We start from the raw sequence: 18,448 nt of genomic DNA on the forward strand, positions 1-18,448 counted from the left end.
ACGAGAGTTCCTCCTCCGCCAGACAGCCAATGGGAAGGCGCGTCTTTGATGACGTTGCACGACAAAATGGCTCCGGTAGACATGTAAACAAACCCGGCAAGCTTGAAGGGTAGGTCACAGAATGTTTACATTTTTGCACTATTTGCTAGCATGAATATGCAATATAACGGTCCAAAATGTATTTATATTGCAGATGAAGCTGTTAGTGAAGGTGCTGCAGTCTGCTATGAAGCAAAAAGAACCGAGCCGGAGACATTTCTGGGGCTGGCTCAATGCTGTTTTCAACAAGTACGATGTTAATCCTATAAATTGTTTAATAGGTGTCTGTGTTCATCTATAAAAGAGGCTCAAAGTATGTGAAAAGATATATATGTTTCTAAAAGTGTCAATAAAAAGCAGCATGTGACATGTTCAAACTTAGGTGTTGTAGATTACAAACTATAAAATGGTGCACATTTATTTTAGGTAGTGAAGTGCTACTTTTACCTACTGAACTTTGGTCTTGGTTTTAGGGTGGACTACGAGCGCATCAAGGCCGTGGGTCCCGACCGAGCGGCGTCCGAGTGGTTGCTGAGGTGCGGCGCCAAGGTGCGCTTCATGGGTTTGGATCGCTGGCACGGGGACTACAACGCGCTGCCCACCGGGCCTCTGGGACGCTTCAAGATCCAGGCCATCGACGCCACCGACTCCTGCATCATGTACCGAGGCTTCGACCATCTCGGTTTGAGAAAGGCTCCGACGTGTACTTTCCATGCTTAACCTTAAGTGAGGTTGAAAAGATTGACGGCGTTTGTGCAGAGGGTTTGGAGCATGTGGAGGAGGTGAAGCTCCAAAAGTGCATTTACATCGAGGACGCATGCTTGGAGCGGCTCAGCTCATTGGAGAACCTGCAGCGCAGCCTTTTTATCATGGAGGTGGTGTCGTGTGGAAACGTCACTGACAAGGGTCTTGTCGCTCTGCACAAGCTCAGGCTGGTCTCTTTTTTTAAAATGTACTTTTATATTAATAACATGTTATTCTAAGTAAAGCATCGTAAATTCCAGGAAGTAGTAGTTACCTGGAATTTGAGGATGGAAAACAGCTTTTTAAGATGCTTTTGTTGTTTTGCCCCCTCGTGTAGTAATCTGGAGTACCTGTTCCTCAGTGACCTACCTGGTGTCAAGGACAAACAGACCACAGTGGAACGTTTAAAGACGGCACTCCCACGCCTTGACGTTCAAGTGGACTTGGACTAAAAAAACAACAAGAAAGCACTTTATTGATGACACCAATTTATTTCTCAACATGGTCCTTTTAGCTTGACGCTAAAAAGACTCGTTTATGCTTCGTCGCAAACATGAATGCCGCCTAGATGCCAATTTTGGGTTTACATGCTGAGATTTGTTTTATGTTGCCAACAAATCTAAGTTAGATTTGGGGTCTCCGAGTGGTACAGCAATATTTGATCCATGAGTTATGGAATATAAAAGAGCCTTGAATTGAGGCGCTCAAATTTGAATAATTTGGCATTTCCACAACAAGACAGCTGTGGACGTCCTTAGCACCAATGTGAGGATCATCTCGACTAAATTATCAATGTTATTGTCTCTCTGCTTATTTCAATAAATACAATTGAGAAAGTAAAAAAAAAAAGTGGTATCCTACTTGACTTGGGGTGCGGAAGATTTGACAAAACCTTCCATGTCATGTATAAGCGGAGCATAGTGTCATGTGACACTCCTTGTCCTCCGTCAGCTAGCTAAGACTTAAAAAAAGTCATATGAGGAAAAGACACCGACAAATGTCAGTCACTCATCTCCAGCGCTTTGTTTCACTTCCTGAGTCTTGCTGATGAACACGTCGATGTGTTTCTAGATGTTGGGCAGGTGATAGTTGAACTTGCTGAGGTTGTGAAAGTATTTCTTGGTGTCCGAAACGGGGAAGATGCTGCTGCCTGTCAGCTGAGGTAAACACTGACAACGACAAGCCAAAATAAAATCAACTTGACAAGTTCATAGATGAATAATTTTTAATAATATTGTGAATATTTTCTAATAAAAAAGAAGTATTTTGAACTTTGACTCAGCAAATTATCAAGTAGCAACATCGCCTTTATTTGTAAAGTGCGTGACTCACTGGCAGGTGTTTGCGCGGCAGGCGGGTCCTCCTGTTGCTGTGGCGATCGTGCCCCACGCTAGCATTGATGTTGCCCTGTTTAGCGTTGCGCTGGTACTTGTGTCTCAGGTTATCAAAATAAGGATGCTGCAGCAGCTGCTCGCACGGAAGACGCTCGCTCGGGTTCATACGAAGGCAAGCCTGACGACCATATCATTTAACAGACACGTTTAGTTGACTAAGGAATTAATTAGATAAAGAATATATAAATCCATTTGGTGCTAATGCTGCCATTACCTTCATGAGACTGAGAGTTTGGTGGGAGAGGTTTGGATATTTCAGCTCCAGGGGTTCCTAATGTGTGCAGAAGAAAAAAAGAATGTGTTCAAACTTGTCACTCAGGAGTTTTGGTGGAGCTCATACCATCTGTAGAGGTTCCGGGATGGCGAGGCCGTTGAAGAATTGATTGGTGCTGAAAATTTGCTGATGGCGGCAGATGAGATCTCCTGCAACATATTGTACAAAATTTTTTTTTAAGGGAGTCAAAACAAAATGGAAACTATTTTTAACTCTGGCTAAAAGCGTTTTGAGTTTTAGCAAAGCTGACCGAGGGTCTTGCGGATCAGGTAGAGCTGGTCCATGTCGGACTTGCCGGGCCACAGCGGAACGCCGGAGAGGAGCTCGGCGAAGACGCAACCGACGGCCCACACGTCCACGGGGGGGCCGTACTGCGTGTCCCCCACCAGCAGCTCGGGGGCGCGGTACCAGCGCGTGGCCACGTAGTCGGTGTACGAGTCGCATGGCCCCGCTAGCAAAACGATTCAAATCATTTAATGAGACAAAGGAGAAAAAAATAAACTGACTATATTGATTTTAATGAAAGATTTTGCAACGTCATTGTGGTGCTTACTGAGAATCCTGGCAAAGCCAAAGTCGCACAGTTTGATGACGTGCTGTTTGGTGATGAGAATGTTCTCAGGCTTCACGTCTCTGTGGATACACTGGTCAGGGTCGGAGAGCGCACGGTAAAAAAACGAGCCCCGGGGGTCGGCGGGCGGCGTGTTTGTACCGCCGGGCCGAGAGAGGAGAAAGGAATGCTCGTTAAAAGAGAGGAGGAGAACCAAAGATGTGTGAAAGCCTCGCTTACTGACGTTGTGCTTGTGGCAGAAGTTAATCGCTTGAAGCGTCTGCCACGTGATGCTCCTTGCCAGATGCTCAGGAACGCTGACACAACAACAACAAAAACTTTCAGTAATTTCCTACTATAAGAAAAAAAAAGCAACAATGTCATTGCTCGAAAATCACTGCATCCAATCAAAAACCGAAAATATCCCGCTCGCAGCCACTAGGGACCGTTACATGGGCCCGTTTACCGAATATAGATTTATTGCCACGCTCCGCAGGCAGCTGTGTTGTCTTACGGGTAGCCATCTTTTCAGCGTTGCCACGGAAACTGCCATCACGTGATTCAAAACAAGGTCCGCCCCTCCCGAAAAAGAGGCTGGCGGCGCCCCGCGGGCACAGAGCATCGCCGCAAACATTCCCGGCGGGGCGGGTCAGCTTCCCCAGGAGACGGCCAACACAATGGCGGCAACATACAGTATGTCACGGGGAGATAATCGAAATGTACACAGCGCCGCACCGCCGCTCAGTTCGAAATCCACCTGAGATGTGATGTCATCGTAGCAAAAGCCCGAGACGTAAACGGTCTGGATTTTGCGATGATACAAAAATTGTAATGCTGCAAGAATCAAAGATATAATTTTTTTCGATATTTAAAATTGGAGTCTTGTGAGGAAAAAAAATCATTTTGACAAAAAGAAAAATTAAAATGTGATGTCAGAGAGTGACGCTGACCCTTGGGGGTGTCGATCCAGCTCATGGAGCACCGTGTGGTCGCAGTACTCAAACACCAAGTGAAGTTTCCTCTTGCGCCGAAACACCTCGATGAGATTCACCAAGTTGCCGTGTTTCAGTTGCTGCACACACACATGGACACAAATACACACAATTACACACACATAAAGACAAGTACGCAGTGAATGAGAGTCATGGAGTAAGACGTCCACCTTCCTAAATCCAAAGTGTTAATAGGTGCTGGCGTCGCCCCCGACAACAGCCCCAACTCCCCCCCCCCATCTAGGGTTGTGCCAAATTTATGGGCTGCCACTCCCACCCGCCACCGCTTGACTAATTAAGCAGAGCAGCTGACACTTGGACTCAATACGAGGCGGCGGGCATGCTTCCAAATTGGAGCGTCCGATTGTGATTTCAAGTCAAACTAGTGCTGCAACGGAATGCATATTTATTTAAAAAAAAAAAAAAAATTGTATATTTCTGTTTTTGTTTTCCTAGCCTAAAATCATTTAATGGTACTTCCTTAGGTACATGAGTTATTTATAATATTTATGAATTTTTGTTTCTTGGTAAACTATGATGAAAATTGTGAAATAGGATTTTGTGTGTCGACCTTGAGCATCCTGATCTCCCTGAGTGCGATTTTCCTGATGGTGGGGTCGTCCTCCGATTCCACAAACTTCTTGATGGCTACGATCTGTCCCGAGTCTCTGTTGCGACATTTGAAGACCACGCCGTACGAACCCTCGCCGATCTTGCCCATCTTCTCGTACTTGTCCATCCTTCGATGCAAAGCATCCGCAAAAACAAACCAAGGGGGTAAAAAAGTCCTTGGAACACAAAAAAAAGGCAAATTAGGAATGTTTTTTAGAAACAAGTTGCAGTTCTAACAAAATAAGTGTTTGGTTACATAAAAGACAATTTAAATGGAGTACTATAAAAAAGGCGGTGCAAAACAACCAAACAAAAAAATCTCAGGGTGTTGTGGGCGTCCAATCAAGGCACAGCACCGCTAGTAAACATCACCAACAAAATAAAACTCTTTCAACAAAATATCTACAAAAATATATCATGAAGATAACGACATCACTTACTTTTTGGAGGCGATGATGGAAATAAAAATATCCTGAGATGTTTAGTTGGAGAGAAACTCAAGAGGCTTCCTTCTCTCTGAGGCTCAGATGTGATGTGTGGAGGGGGAAAAAAAACCTCCCTAACATATCAAACGTGCACACACACTCACATGCACGCACACACACACCTTTACAAGACCCGGATCCACTCACACTTTCACAATAAAAGAGTAAAACTGCAAATTTAAATTGACACAAAATACAATGCTGCAGTAAGAAGAGTAACTCGACTGACATTTAGCAAGTCTCCTAAATATGATTATGGGACAAAAGAAACATCAAGTCATGTTTTTTACTTAATAGCCAAGCTTGTCTTTTATTCTGAAGGGAAAGAGGGGACTACCTTTTCTGTCACGCACCGTCCTTAACACGCCCGACTTGACGCATCTTCCTGGTCCACCAGCCAGTCGCCGTAGCAACAAGTTGGGAGGTGAAAAGAAAGAAAAGGACTCTGTGGATTTGTCCACATGAAAGCTGGAACAATGAGGACATTTAAAAGCAGTTACAGACAAAACAACAAATAAAACTAAGAGACTGGATTGTACCTTTGCTGTCGTGGGAGCAGGGACTTCCTGTTTTGAGAAGCTTGATTTGCACATATTCCAAAAGGTCGCGTCACATTGAGACCAATTAACGCTGCTCGGGGGCGACGGCAGAAGAGTGGCAGCCTAAACGGGGGAATTAACGGGAACTAATACCCACACATCAACACACACGGAAAATAATATTACGTAGTATAGTAACGGTAAAATACAGTACACGCTTTTCTCAGTAACATGCAAACAAGGGGTCAACAACAGCTCTCTTTTTTTTTTATTAAAACAACAAAACCAATACAGCAATATTTTGCAAAGGGAATGCAAAGATGTTGACAGAAGCGCGTTGTCCCTCATGTTGTCGTTTTAAATTACATTTAAAAAAAAAAAAAAAGGAAAAATGTACAAAAGTGCTTACACCGTGCAAATACAAAGTTAAAGGTCTATAAAAGTTTAAAAGCTAGGGAAGGGGGCACATTTGTACATTTCTATTTAAAAGTATGGATGCGACTATATTAGATCGCAAAAAAAACAAGAACCCAAAAGCTGCTCAGAAGGATGCTGGTTATTAGTTGGACATACCCGAGGTTAATGTTAATAATAAAAATAAATATTGTTTAAATAACACTCGTGTGGCTCCCGCTCAAGTGGGATGGCAGAAGCTCCAAGCCTCGGGGCGCTAAAAGTCTCCCAAAAAGATACTCACCAGCTTTTAATGGCACTTATGGTACCTCCAAATAAGTGGATGTAAAATGTACAAGATTAAAAAAAAAAAAGTTCTTATTTGTGACCTTTTGGTGTGATGGACGTTCCTCTCGGGCTCCTTGAGAGTCGGACGCGCTGAGCAGCCGGTCAGCTCAACGTAAACCAGCGGGGACACAAAGGTTCTCCTTGTGTAATGTAAATAAAAAATAAAAAAATCCACCTGGTGGATCAGTAACTGTTCTCATGACCAGCCAGGATGTAGAGGTTGCTCAACGCCGTCGGGTTGTCCGTCGGCCGGCTCTCCAGAACCACCACCCTGGAGAGAAGCGAAAATGTTCAGAAACACAATCGTGGAATCGAGTAGAACCCTAATGGGGTCCCAAAAAGATAGATCGGTACCAACCTGTCGGATCCGAGGAGGCGGAAAACTCTGCTTGGGTCGCAGATCTCCTGAGTTACCTGTGAATCGACACACGAGAGAGTTGAAAAGGATCTTTGAGGTCAATGCAAATTCCAATTATTAGAATAAATGATGAATTGAAAAATATATGGGGAATAAAATAACTTCTTTTTCGGACCCTTGACAGTCTGCGTGTTTGTGTTGTTGTTTTGTTGCATATGACTTATTGAACTTATTTTTGTGTCACGCTTGCTAAGTAAATATTGACTGAAAGTCAAAGACTAGTTGGTCTGCGGAAAGTTCCGTCTGCGTGTCAGCATCACGAAGCCCGACACTGCGTGTAAAAAAAAAAACGTGTTGACATTTCAGCCGGCCGGCCGCCGCGATCCGGAACGGGCGACACCTGCGCGGTGTTAAGCGCTCGACTCGGACGAGATGTGATCTGGGTTTCGGGTGTTGACGGAGGCGGCCGGCGAACAAATGTCCGTCGAAGAACCGCTCGCCCGTGAAGGAATCATACCCACACAAAAGCTGAATTATTCAAAGCCGCTCACTGTCGTGTTTATGACGGGGCATCAATTTTGCATGCCTGCTGACATTTAAAAAAAAAAAAAAAAAAAACGGATGGCGGCCAAGTCACTGGCGGTATCGTCTTCCATCAAAACAAAATGCTTCACCTCACCGCGATCTCTTGAACTTTTATTGTGTGAGTGAGAGCGACTAGTGATCAGGTTCACGCCGGCGACAAGTTCATTACCCGCCGTGCACGCAAAGTCACTCGCCGCACTCGGGATCACCCGCATGTCAATGTGTGATAGATACGCAAAACACACAACTACACAAGCACAAGTCAGGGACACTTGCTGCTCCGAGAAAATACAACAAACATCTTGATGGTCAGTTAAATCATACTGGGGCTGTAAATCATTTTGGCATCGATTCTCCTAACAACTCTTCCATGGAATAATCCAACCTCATTCGGTACCTCGTTGGATTTGAAGCTCTTGCCCTGCATGCCGTGCTTCCAGAAGGCCAGAACGCTGTCCTGCAGGCACACTGCAAAAGACATTTTCCCTCCATCATCATCATCATCATCATCATTATCATCATCATTTGTCTTCAAAGGTCAAGCCTACCAACTGATCCGATGCCAAAGTCAAAACTGAGCTCGGACGCCAGCTTCTTGTTGGACTTCAGTTTGCCTTGAAGGTTGACAATCTTCAAGTTTTCTGTGTGGAAAGCACGTCGATCAGATTGAGACCATTTGAGACTTCTTCTGGAATTTTGGCAACAGGATCCACTTACGGTCCAAACACACCAACACTGTGTCTCTTTCCAGCTGGGTGACGTGGATGGCATCCACCTGCTGATTACCTGCAGGTAGAGATGACATGATCACAAAGTCAATATTTAAAAATGTCAAAAAAAAATAGGAGGATCGGAGAAGAGTCAGCAAAGGACTTACTGGTTCCCATCTCGGTAAACCAGGAAGAGCAGGAGTTGAGGTTAATGGTCTCGAAGCGCACCACCTGGCCGGGCTCGGCGCCTTGGCTGATGGCCACGCACAGCAGCGGGTACTCCTGCTCGGGCACCACCAGCATCTCAAACACTTTCAGCGGACTGGGAAGCGGGAAGTCAAAGTGCTGTCGAGGTCGAGGGTCATACGGCGCGGGCGTTAGAGGCGATGGGTCATTGCGGTGGCCGATGTCACATGACGTGGGACTCACCTTGATGAGCATAAACCTCTGCATGGGCTCATACCACTGCAGGAGGACAATGCCGGACTGCAGCGCTCCGCATAGGTATTTGTGGCCTGTGTACGGGTTGCGCACTGTTGAAGGGGAAAAATACGATGAGACGATTTTCAGGTCAAGACGGAGAAATAAAAGCTCAACTCACCGATGCAGCACTTGTGACAACCCTTTGTGTCGGGGATCTTGGTTGTCAAGGCGAACCTCCTGAGGGGACAAAATAGCTCTCTGTCAGCCCCCGCTGAAAACAGACTGTGACGTCGTGAATCGGGCTGAGCGGGACAAAGCTTTCGTTTTGGTGCCAGCGGATAGTCGACCGCGAATGAGTACACAAAAGGCGCTGACTACTTTGCGGCTGCCAAGTCGCGGCAGAACGCCGTTAGCCCGTCGGAAGTAACAAAAAGGCAATTCATCGAGACCTTTTAAAAGGGGAACATAATATTGAATATTGATTGGGGCTACGGAATTTGAGACTGCGCGGCCGTCACCTTGGCAGGATCTTGTCCGGGAAGCGGTGCGTCTGGAGCTGGGCGGCCAAGCCGGGTTTCTTCAGCTGCTCAAAGAGCCCAATGAGGTTGTGGGAGTACAGCTGGAAGTTTTTCCCTGCGGGACAAACCACCGGCAGTTACAGAAAGAAACATTTTCAAAACAGCAGCGTTTTGGACGTTTGAGCCGGCCGGGTTAGACGTGAGCGGCGCTAAAAGTGTGACGCTGTTGTGAAGCGCGTTACCTTCTGGTGAAGCCGGTTAGTAGAGTGTCAAGTGAAGCCAGGTGGGAGCAGGGCGGACAGAAATGAGAAGAGAGCAGAGGTCAAGCAGGTCTAATAGCAAACCACATCCAACCGTGACAAGTGATTCAGCCATTTTGGTTTCACGCTAAAAGCAGGATGTCGTATCTAAGCTATGATCAAAACATTTGAAGACTTGCTCCTCCATAGTCTTCAAATTTGGCAGCAATCAGACAAAGCTTGTTTATTCTAAACCTACACGGTTCAATAAATTTCCCTAACGGGTGAGCGACAGCAGCTCTCGAGAGGCACGCCGAAAAGGCACAAAAGGAAAATGACTTCTCTTTTCAGCACGGGGCGGCGTCGGCAGATAACGCGGGACAAAAGCAGCCGCGGGCGATGACGCTGATGGGTAACGAGGGCCCGTCGCCACTTACCCGATAAAGACATCAGGTTGTTGTTGATAACGTACAGCCACGTGCACTTCCTGGGGAACAGCTGCAAGGAGACAAAGACCTTGTATGACCAACACGGCATTGCGACGGTGGAAACCGATCCAGCTTGGACACTAAGTGCATATGATTCTGTGACACGATTGCATTTTTTTAATTTTATTTTTTACTCTTGACTCCAGCTGCCTTTACCTGCTCCATCGTGGCCTCGTGCAGCTCGTTCAGATTGAGCGTGTAGATGCCATCCTCTGTCCCAAAGATCAGGTATTGATCTTGATAAATAATAAACGTGCATTAGGATGGTGGAAAAATTCTGAAGTGGCCGGGCGTGGTCGTGCGAAATTGGCGTCACCTTTGGTGTCCGGATGGATCCAGGAGGTGGCGCAGTTGATCTTCAGGGGACACCCATCGAACACTTTGGAGAAGCAAGCGCCCATCTGCCACCCCACAAATAAAAATGTTTTTTTTGAAAAATCATACTGCAAGCACACAGAGTTCAAGAGTGCAGACTGCTCACTCACCAGCACTTTGGGTGTTGGCGGCAAGCCATTGATAGCCGGTTTCTAGCAGAGGAGACAAATGGTGACACTTGTTTATCTTCAAAACTTACAATGCCGCAATTCTACTACGTCGTCAATGTTTTTGACGTAGTCGAGTGTGTTCAAACACTTACGGGAAAATCCTTCTTCAGCTTCCGATGCGCCCGGTGGGGGGCCGGCTTGGGGCTGTCGCCATTCAAGCTTCCGTCCGAGTCGTCGTCTTAGGGACGGGAGGCAAATGTGTTATTGGACATTGTGAGACAACCGAATGAGGAGAAACTTGACAGTTGGAGCTCTCCCTCACCTTTGCATTCACACTTACTGACAGCTTTGTAAAAAAGAAACCAATGAATCAATCTGATCATCAAATTCTAAAACATATTTCCCCATGTGTTTTTGGATTCCTTTTAATTACTTGAACTACCAATTTTTTTTCAGATTTTAATAAAGCTGCCGTTGTTCTAGCAGTTCCTTACCCTGGTCCGAGGCGTGCGACAGGAGCCCGGGGCTGCTGACGCTGACGGAAAGGTAGTCCGGCGACGAGCTCCTGGCTTTGTTGCCGTGATCCGGCGTGCTCAGGCGTCGCAACGCCTGGCTCGGACTGTTTTCGCCGTTGGGGAAGCGCCGCACGGTCAGCGACTGCTCGTCGTTGAGGGCGGCGTCCTCGCAGGGGATGCGCAAGCGGGGCTGCGTCAATGAGACAACGGCAAGTCCATGGTCACGTACTGCATTATTTCTTCGAAATGAGAATTCAGACGTTCTCTCACCTTCGGGGGGCGAGGAGGAGGATACCCTGGCTTGAGAGTAGATCTAAAATAAATAAAAACATCAAACTGATGGATAGATGAAGAAATGAGAACCACAATCAGCCATGTTGGGTAACTTTTGTCCAATGTGTTTGCAGTATTTATCGAACGTAGCGACGTGACATCAAAATGACAAGATCAAACATGTTTTGGGCTTTCATTGTGAGTACAGCGCATGCGTGTGATTGTGATTAAGCATTTCCTCACAGTTCCACATCATTGAAGGCGTCATGGAGGTGAGCGACGTGTCCCCTGCGGCGAGTAAACAAGTGAAGCAGAGAGAAAAGGTCACACTCCTCTGTGGCATTCGGGGATGCTGTATCATGAAGAAGGGTCGATATACATGCATACATGCATTTGCGAGGCGGGGGGGTTACTCTTCAAAATATTCACCCGATGAGGGGTTTGAAATGACAACGCAACACAAACTAGCAACTGGATGTCAAAGTAATTTTGGAATTTGCGCTAATTGGATGCACGACGGTAGAAGACAAGCAACAGCAGTGTTAAGGCGTTACCGTTGGAACAACTCGTCCTCAACGCTTTTGAGGAGACTCCTTCGGTGAAGGGGGGGTGTGCAGGGCAGGTGAGAGACAAGACAGGCCAAAAGCAAAAAAAAAAAAAAAAAAGAGGGTGGGGAGAGAGATAGAGAGAAACAAGCAAAGCAAAAAGGGAGACGTGAGAAGGAGCTCGCTTGCACGACATAAAAACATACGGCAAGCGCACGGGGTTGGGGGTCATGCTCATTAAGAATCAATCAGCCGGTTATAACTTTCAACACTTCATCGTGGACGTGCAAGAGGAAGATAAAGGCAAATTTAAAAAAGGGGTGTCAACAAGAGCAGCTGCCTTACCTGGCTGTTATTCCCCCCTCAGCAAAGGGGCTCCAGGGGGACTGGAAGTCAGTATCTTTACTCACATCCTGCGGGAAGACAGCAACACATATTGCAGCGGCTTGACACACTTGCGCGCCGGCACCGCCGCCTGCCGTTCCATCCTCACCATTTCCGAATGCGCTTCCGTTTCTTTGCGCAGCGGCGGCTCGAATTGCAACTTGTCGACTGCCAACGACAAAGGAGACACGTGTTTAAACGGTGACTCGGTGGCCTTGGAGGGTTAACTGATGTCCACCATGTCATGATTTTTGGGGGAGCGTGGGCGACTGGATGTCTGTGCGAAATAGGCTTTGGGTTGATCTCGAAAACATGACCAGAACGGATCAACGATAAGCTTAAAAATTAAATCCATGCCCAAACAATAACCAGACCTCGGGAATTATTGATATATCTGTTATCGAGTATCAGTATGCGTCAACTCTGCGGTGTCAAAAACACACAAAAAGCAAGAGAAAGTGCCGAGTCGGTCGGGTATGAGTCAAACATTAGGATCCTATTAGTCATCGGTAAAACAATGCTATTTCTGTCGGCGAGCCGTGAACACTTTCTTTAGGTGTGGGGAGGTTACGTGTTACGACAAGACCACACAAGAGGGTGAGCGCGGGAGTTACAAAACACAAACTACACACGCGAGCGACGTCTACCTGACCTGCTTGGCTCCCTTGAGGGGATTGCGGCCCTCCTCGCTCTGTCCCATTGTTTGCTTCGAGGTGAGAAAGACATATTGAGGAGCGCTAAATCGTGCGGAACGGCCCACGGGATCAGACACACACACACACGTGCGCCAGTGCAGAATGAGTGGGACATCGAGTGACCCGAACGGCTGGGCTGCTAACACCTCTAGCTGAATTGGTGATGTTTTTTTTTTTTTTTTGTACTTACAGGCCATCTCAGAGCGCGTCCTCTCGGCCCGAGCGTGCTTGTTGGTGGAGCGGATGGTGTGCCGGACCACCGAGAGGGGCTGCGGAACAGATCGGGCGCTGTTTTTTATCACATTCTTTTACATTTCAGCTGAATTAGATAATGTGGCGTGTATGTACACAGCGTCGGAAGCGACACTAACCAGTTCAGCAATTTTTTTTTGTAACAGCCCAAATCTTATCGACCAGGTTAGGCCGCTGATAATGTCGGTCATGACTCGTCATGGTCAGGATGACTTTTGTGTAAATATAGTTCTATCAAGGCAAGTATATCAGTTGGCCTATACAAGCTTTTCAACTCATTCGCATGCCCTCCCCCACCCTTTTTTTTTTTTTTTGTAACTTCAACATGTTGATTCATACCACTTCCTTCTTAGCTGGAAAGTCTGGTTCACAAGAAAATGTTTAATCGGGGGGGTAAGGCAACACAACTTACCTCAAGGTCATCGTCGTCCGCCTCGTTGTAATGCTGGTGGTTGTCGGGGTTGTTCATCTTGTCCAGGAGGTCGACGGCGAGCCGCCTCGTCAAGCTTGTCTGGGACACGTACACGTGCTGCGCCGAACCAAGAAGTTAGGGGAAGACGCTCGAGCGTGTACGTCGTCGCGATAAAAAGGAAGCTTTTGATTACCGAAAGGAGCTTGTCGGCAGTGGGCCTCTTCTTGGGGTTCTTGGTCAGGGACACTTTGACAAAGTTGTGGAAGGCGGCGGACCTGCGGCGACAAAAGAGTCACAACGTCGTGCTCAAAGGAAGGCTTCTACAGCATATTGCAGGGGGGGGGGGGGGTCTCACCATTTGTTTTTGTCTTTTAGCTTGGGTGGTTGGAAGCTGCTCTTCGACATCAGAAACAAGGCCCTAAACAAACGGCATCACACATTAGATGGCCATTCACAAAAACGACTTGGGCAGCTATTCTTTTATGCTTACGTCAGATGAATCTTCACCGCTTACCTCATTGGGTGCAGGTCAAACATGGGCGGCTGCAACTCCGCCAGCTCGATGGACGTGATGCCCACCGCCCAGATGTCGCACAGCTGGTTGTAGCCGCCATTCTTCTCCACCGCCGCCACCTCCGGAGCCATCCTGCACAACGTCAAGTGGAGAATCGGATGGTTGGAGCCTCTGGAGAGCTAGTTTTCCAACTCACTGGGAACCGTACTCACCAGTAAGGCGTCCCGATGAAGGACTTTCTCTTGGCGATGGTGGCGGTTATTTTTGCTGCGACGCCAAAATCAGCTGCACACAAAATACACACATAAAATACACACAACACAAACCCACACACAAAATTGCTTAAATGCACAAAATAAAAATACCAAAGACAACGCACACACACTCATACGTGGGAGTTTTGAGGGTTGCGAAACGAGCTGAGGAATGAGGACACGCGAGAGCCGCTTACCTAACTTGACGTCACCGTCGTTTGTCAGAAGTATGTTGGCGCCCTGCAAAGACAACACGAAAAAACACGAGGGGTTATTCCCTGCGCGTGAAACCCCACATCATGCCACACGCTTAGAAACATCCGCAACGCGTAGACGGCAATTCAAAGTACAAATATTTATGTACCTTAATGTCACGGTGCATCTTGCCTTTGGTGTGGAGGTATCCCAAACCCTGTGAGAAAAAAAAATCAGTCTTTGTTGAAAAGAAGCTCTTGAATAAAAAAATCTAAGATTTAAAAAAAAAAAACTTATTACCTGTAAAGTCTCCCGGCAGACGTACGCAATCTGCACCTCTGAAAGAGGACCTGTAACTATAACACGCGGGAAACAATCGTGTGAGTGCAATGCAAGAAACACTGCTGTTTATATAAATAAAATAAAAAAAGAAAATTCCACACCATGATAAATGTCCTGCAGGGATCCGCCACCGCAGTACTCCATGCATATCCACAGCTTCTCTCGACTGAGCAGAGCACAGTAAAAAGTTTTCAACAGTTAGCATGTGACTTTCCGCCGCCGTTGAAAAAGCGTGACATGTTAAAAGAAGAGCGACACTGCTCTCACCAGAGGTAGCTCCCAAAGTAGGCCACGATATTGTGGTGCATGCATTCCTTCACCATGAAGATTTCCTGCTGGATGATGGAAAAGTCGTCCCCTGGAACACACCAGCACGGAAAACACGTTAACGTCGCAAGGAGAAATCCGAATCTCTGATTTAAGCCAATTCTTGACCATGTGAGTTGAGTCGCTCAGGTGAGAGATTCAAACGAGGGCTTGGACTTTTTTTTTTTAACTACACACAAGAGCTCCATCAAACTGAACACCTTGTACTTTTAACTTTCACATGTGTAACTCCAGCCAGAGATATTTTTTTTAATGTCAGCCAGATGCTTCTACTGCTATTGATTTTTGAGATTCCAAAGTCCACGTTAGATTTGAAACAGCGATAGAAGTTGAGGTGACTGGCACTGTGTGCACTGATTAAATCAATATTCATCTCTCCAGATAGACATGAGGTCTGCTGTCAAAGCAAAACATTTTAGTTTTGAAAACGGGAGAAAAAAAAAACAAAATCAAGGTTTGAAAACTTGCTGAGGGTTTGCAAAAATGTCTTTTCACAAACTGTGAATTTGTAAAAGGTCGCTTTAAAAGTCTCTGCATGTTCCTTGGCTTTGTGCGTGTGTTGACAGTAACGTACGAGTCAGCAGCACAGCGGCCACAAATATTTGGGAAAAGGCTAATTTCAGGGACTTGACTCAGAGCTTCTAAAAAAAAAAAAAAAAATACAGGCACAGTGGTGACTTTTACAGACACTTGACTTCCTCCCCGAAGAAACATGCTGTTATGGGAGTTGACGAGTTGGATGAATTCTCTCACACTTTCATCTGTCAAAGATATTTTCAAACTCATCTGCCAATTCAGCAGCTGTCAAAAAAATGCAGCGATCCAGAAGTGAGTGCAGACCTTCAGGTGATCTGTTGGCTAGCGGGCCAGGCCGCGCCTTTGTTTCTCGAAGTCGGTGCCAGCATCACGTATGCCGGTCCGACCAGTTCTGACATCGCAAACACATTTGCACTGCAAAAGTGAGTCTAGCGGCCCCCAAAAAGAGTTTCACGTGAAGGTTCCATATTGAGATTTATAGTCAGGACACTCGTAGTGGATGGAATAAACGCCATATGGGCCACCTGACCACCACGGTGAATAAATAAAAGAGAAAACGCAAACTCTTAATCTCCTCCCCGCAGCCATCCGAGCTCGGCCGTTGGATCTGCATAATCTCACTAATCCGCACGGCGTCGATTTGGTCAGTGTAGATCGGGACGGGACAGCGAGCGTGTTCCTACCTGCTTCCAGCTTGATGATCTTGACGGCGGTCAGCTCTCCCGTTTGGATGTTGCGCGCCTGAAAGACACAATACCCGGTTTAACATCCGATTATTTTCATCGAGGTCCTTCTCCCGTTTATTTTGGAACAAACAAGCAATAAATGAATCTGTATCACAACAAACGTCAGATTTATTATTGATTACCAGATTTAAAATAAAGTCCATTTGAGATCTCGTTTCCCGGCTATTGCGGTGAACGCCGACGATTTGGCGTGTCAGGCATCGGGATTGAGGTCAAGACGGGCCGCCGCCTCTAATCCAGTACGAGTCATGTATAAACGTAAACGGCGCGATGGGAATAAAACCGGCAACATGCGAACTGTTGACCTCGATTAAAAATAATAATAATAATAAATCTCGAGTGTTTCTGCCAGTTGAGATTTGGCCCTGCATACCAGAATTCCAGGCGCAGCATTCCACTGCCGGCCTTGTGGGGGAAGTGGAATAGTGGATAGCGGGGTTCTGTGAGGGGCGGGGGGGTTTCCAGCCGCAGAGGCTTTGCGTAGAAAGAAGTAAAGGCGGGGGAGCTAAACGATGCTTTATCTGCAGCAGATGGATAAACAAGGACCTTCTCCAGACAACACGGTACATCTCACTTCATTTGGAAGCAGCAGAATGTGAGGAATTCTTTTTGGAGCCTTTTAAGAATTTCAGCAAGGGGAAAAAAATAAATCTGTGAGACTGGTGTGCTGCAACTTTCCCCATTGCATCAACGCGGAGTCGCAAAACAAAGTGAATTTGGCAAATGAGTTGTTCTTCAAAAATTGATGTGACAAAGTAGTTACTTGGAGCCTGATTGACACATACCTTGTAGACATCCCCATAGGTGCCACTTCCCACCCGCTGGATGAGCTCAAAGTCATGTTGAGGGTTTCGCCGCTGGATCTCGCCGCTGGGCCGAGGAAATATGTCCATGGTGGGTCTGACCTTAGGAGGAATCCGGTGCGGGCTATCGGCTGGAGCCGCTGAACTAGTCGATGAGTCCTCGGTTTATTCAGTTGGACCTTGCGGCTTCTCCATGGCCTGGAAATGAGGAAAAGATTTATTTGTAACTTTTTATTGTAAATATATCGAAGCATTACAGTATATTTGTGAAGGACTTGTGAGGGGAATGAAAGGAAGAGTACAAAAAGGTCGAAACAGAAGGAAGGGAGTCAATAGATGACAGGTAGGATGGGGGAAGGACGGTAGGATGCATAAAAGGAAGTAAAAAGATTAAAAGAAATTACAATGGTTTGAAAAAAAGGAACTAATTACAGAAAGGAAGAGAAGTCGCATGACTTCAAAGTAAGGCCTAATAATGAGGATGAATGGAAGACAAGTTTATTGAGTTTTTACAAAGTCAAACAGTTCACGGTTTAAATAAATGACCTTTTAATTTTACTTAAGAAATAAAAACAAATAGCAAACCAACTTCAGCACTTTCAGGAATGCTTAACCAGCACTGCAAAACAGCTTCATACGGATGCCGTCTAATTGTTGGAAAAGTGTTTAAAACCGCAAAACAGTGAAAATGTTTCATAAAAACAAGTTTTTAGATGTTTCTGGGTAGTTGTAAATACATAAATAAGTTAACCAAAACGCATTTTACAGAGGTTGAAACGCGCCTACTAATAGTTATAAAGCAACAACGCCAGGAAATAGCCGGGCCCAGATCCTCCATTTCTTTGAACGATGAACCCGGAGGGAGGTTAGCATCCCTGGCTAATGCTAACGGCTAGTTTCTCCAAACTTGAGCTGCCTGGTGCTTACCGTTCGCGTGGACGACTCGGCCCTGGTTTTTATATTCAAATGTCCATTTGACACTTTAAGCGTCGAAAATTACGGTGAAAAGGGAGGTAGCCTTTCAACCGGACGTCCTCTTTTTGATACTGAGGCGTTCAAAAGTTGAGACGGCTCTCAGTGGCTCTTCTACGGGCAAGAGACGACCTCGTTCAACAGCAGTCGTCGCCAACAACTTCTTTCGCTGTCATCTTCTTTACTCGGTTGACAGTTTCAGAGAGGAGAGTCCCGTTCCCCAAAAATTCGTCAGACGTCAAAACGTGGAAAATACAAACGATTCCATGTGTTAGTTTAATACGCCAACGCGTTTAGACAAAACAACAGTCGGTTGCTGTTAATCTCCGTAAATTTCAGGATCCTGATGAGGCATTCATGAACACCTCGTCAATAATAAACTCGTCGTTATCTCACGCTTGTTTACATTACAAAACGCTATGTTGTTGTATAGGAATGCGGTGGGAAAAATCCAGGGAATGTGTCATCGGGACGTTTGTATGACGTCTCATATTTAGACTAGAATA

At 46.2% G+C, this 18,448-nt stretch overlaps 3 protein-coding genes across 7 annotated transcripts; 1 reads left to right on the forward strand and 2 right to left on the reverse strand.

The window, feature by feature from the left end:
- Position 1: 1 nt before the first annotated feature.
- dmac2l (distal membrane arm assembly component 2 like) lies at positions 2-1,632 on the forward strand. Its single transcript, XM_049740961.1, has 5 exons — positions 2-109; positions 194-288; positions 513-721; positions 799-970; positions 1,121-1,632. Exons 2-5 carry the CDS (start codon positions 194-196, stop codon positions 1,233-1,235), a joined length of 591 nt encoding a protein of 196 aa, XP_049596918.1. The 5' UTR covers positions 2-109; the 3' UTR covers positions 1,236-1,632.
- Positions 1,255-5,729, reverse strand: cdkl1 (cyclin dependent kinase like 1 (CDC2 related kinase)). Of its 2 annotated transcripts, XM_049740887.2 has the most exons (10): positions 5,046-5,729; positions 4,565-4,781; positions 3,952-4,073; positions 3,246-3,318; positions 3,005-3,095; positions 2,702-2,902; positions 2,518-2,600; positions 2,392-2,448; positions 2,116-2,295; positions 1,255-1,952 (listed from the first exon to the last, which is right to left on the reverse strand). In XM_049740887.2, the coding sequence occupies exons 2-10, from the start codon at positions 4,730-4,732 to the stop codon at positions 1,851-1,853; spliced, it is 1,077 nt and encodes a 358-aa protein (XP_049596844.1). In that variant the 5' UTR covers positions 4,733-4,781; positions 5,046-5,729; the 3' UTR covers positions 1,255-1,850. The 2 variants fall into 2 exon arrangements, with proteins under 2 accessions (XP_049596844.1, XP_049596845.1); XM_049740888.2 differs by lacking the exon at positions 5,046-5,729 and having other exon boundaries at positions 4,565-5,020.
- Positions 5,730-5,874: 145 nt separating this feature from the next.
- On the reverse strand, positions 5,875-18,303 carry map4k5 (mitogen-activated protein kinase kinase kinase kinase 5). 4 transcript variants are annotated; one of them, XM_049740699.2, is made up of 36 exons: positions 17,898-18,303; positions 16,953-17,168; positions 16,105-16,162; positions 14,825-14,915; positions 14,659-14,723; positions 14,516-14,571; positions 14,385-14,432; positions 14,218-14,260; positions 13,979-14,051; positions 13,767-13,898; positions 13,608-13,670; positions 13,446-13,527; positions 13,253-13,369; positions 12,779-12,857; positions 12,546-12,599; positions 12,003-12,061; positions 11,855-11,922; positions 11,519-11,557; positions 11,208-11,252; positions 10,962-11,004; positions 10,671-10,881; positions 10,499-10,522; positions 10,329-10,414; positions 10,177-10,218; positions 10,008-10,092; positions 9,848-9,927; positions 9,641-9,701; positions 8,965-9,079; positions 8,625-8,683; positions 8,453-8,556; positions 8,191-8,368; positions 8,031-8,099; positions 7,862-7,954; positions 7,711-7,781; positions 6,729-6,784; positions 5,875-6,641 (listed from the first exon to the last, which is right to left on the reverse strand). In XM_049740699.2, exons 2-36 carry the CDS (start codon positions 17,058-17,060, stop codon positions 6,554-6,556), a joined length of 2,745 nt encoding a protein of 914 aa, XP_049596656.1. In that variant the 5' UTR covers positions 17,061-17,168; positions 17,898-18,303; the 3' UTR covers positions 5,875-6,553. The 4 variants fall into 4 exon arrangements, with proteins under 4 accessions (XP_049596656.1, XP_049596658.1, XP_049596660.1 ...); XM_049740701.2 differs by lacking the exon at positions 10,499-10,522; XM_049740703.2 differs by lacking the exons at positions 10,499-10,522; positions 12,546-12,599 and having other exon boundaries at positions 17,898-18,302.
- Positions 18,304-18,448: the final 145 nt, after the last annotated feature.

The sequence above is a fragment of the Syngnathus scovelli genome, chromosome 14, assembly GCF_024217435.2.
Source record: "Syngnathus scovelli strain Florida chromosome 14, RoL_Ssco_1.2, whole genome shotgun sequence".
NCBI lineage: Eukaryota > Metazoa > Chordata > Actinopteri > Syngnathiformes > Syngnathidae > Syngnathus > Syngnathus scovelli.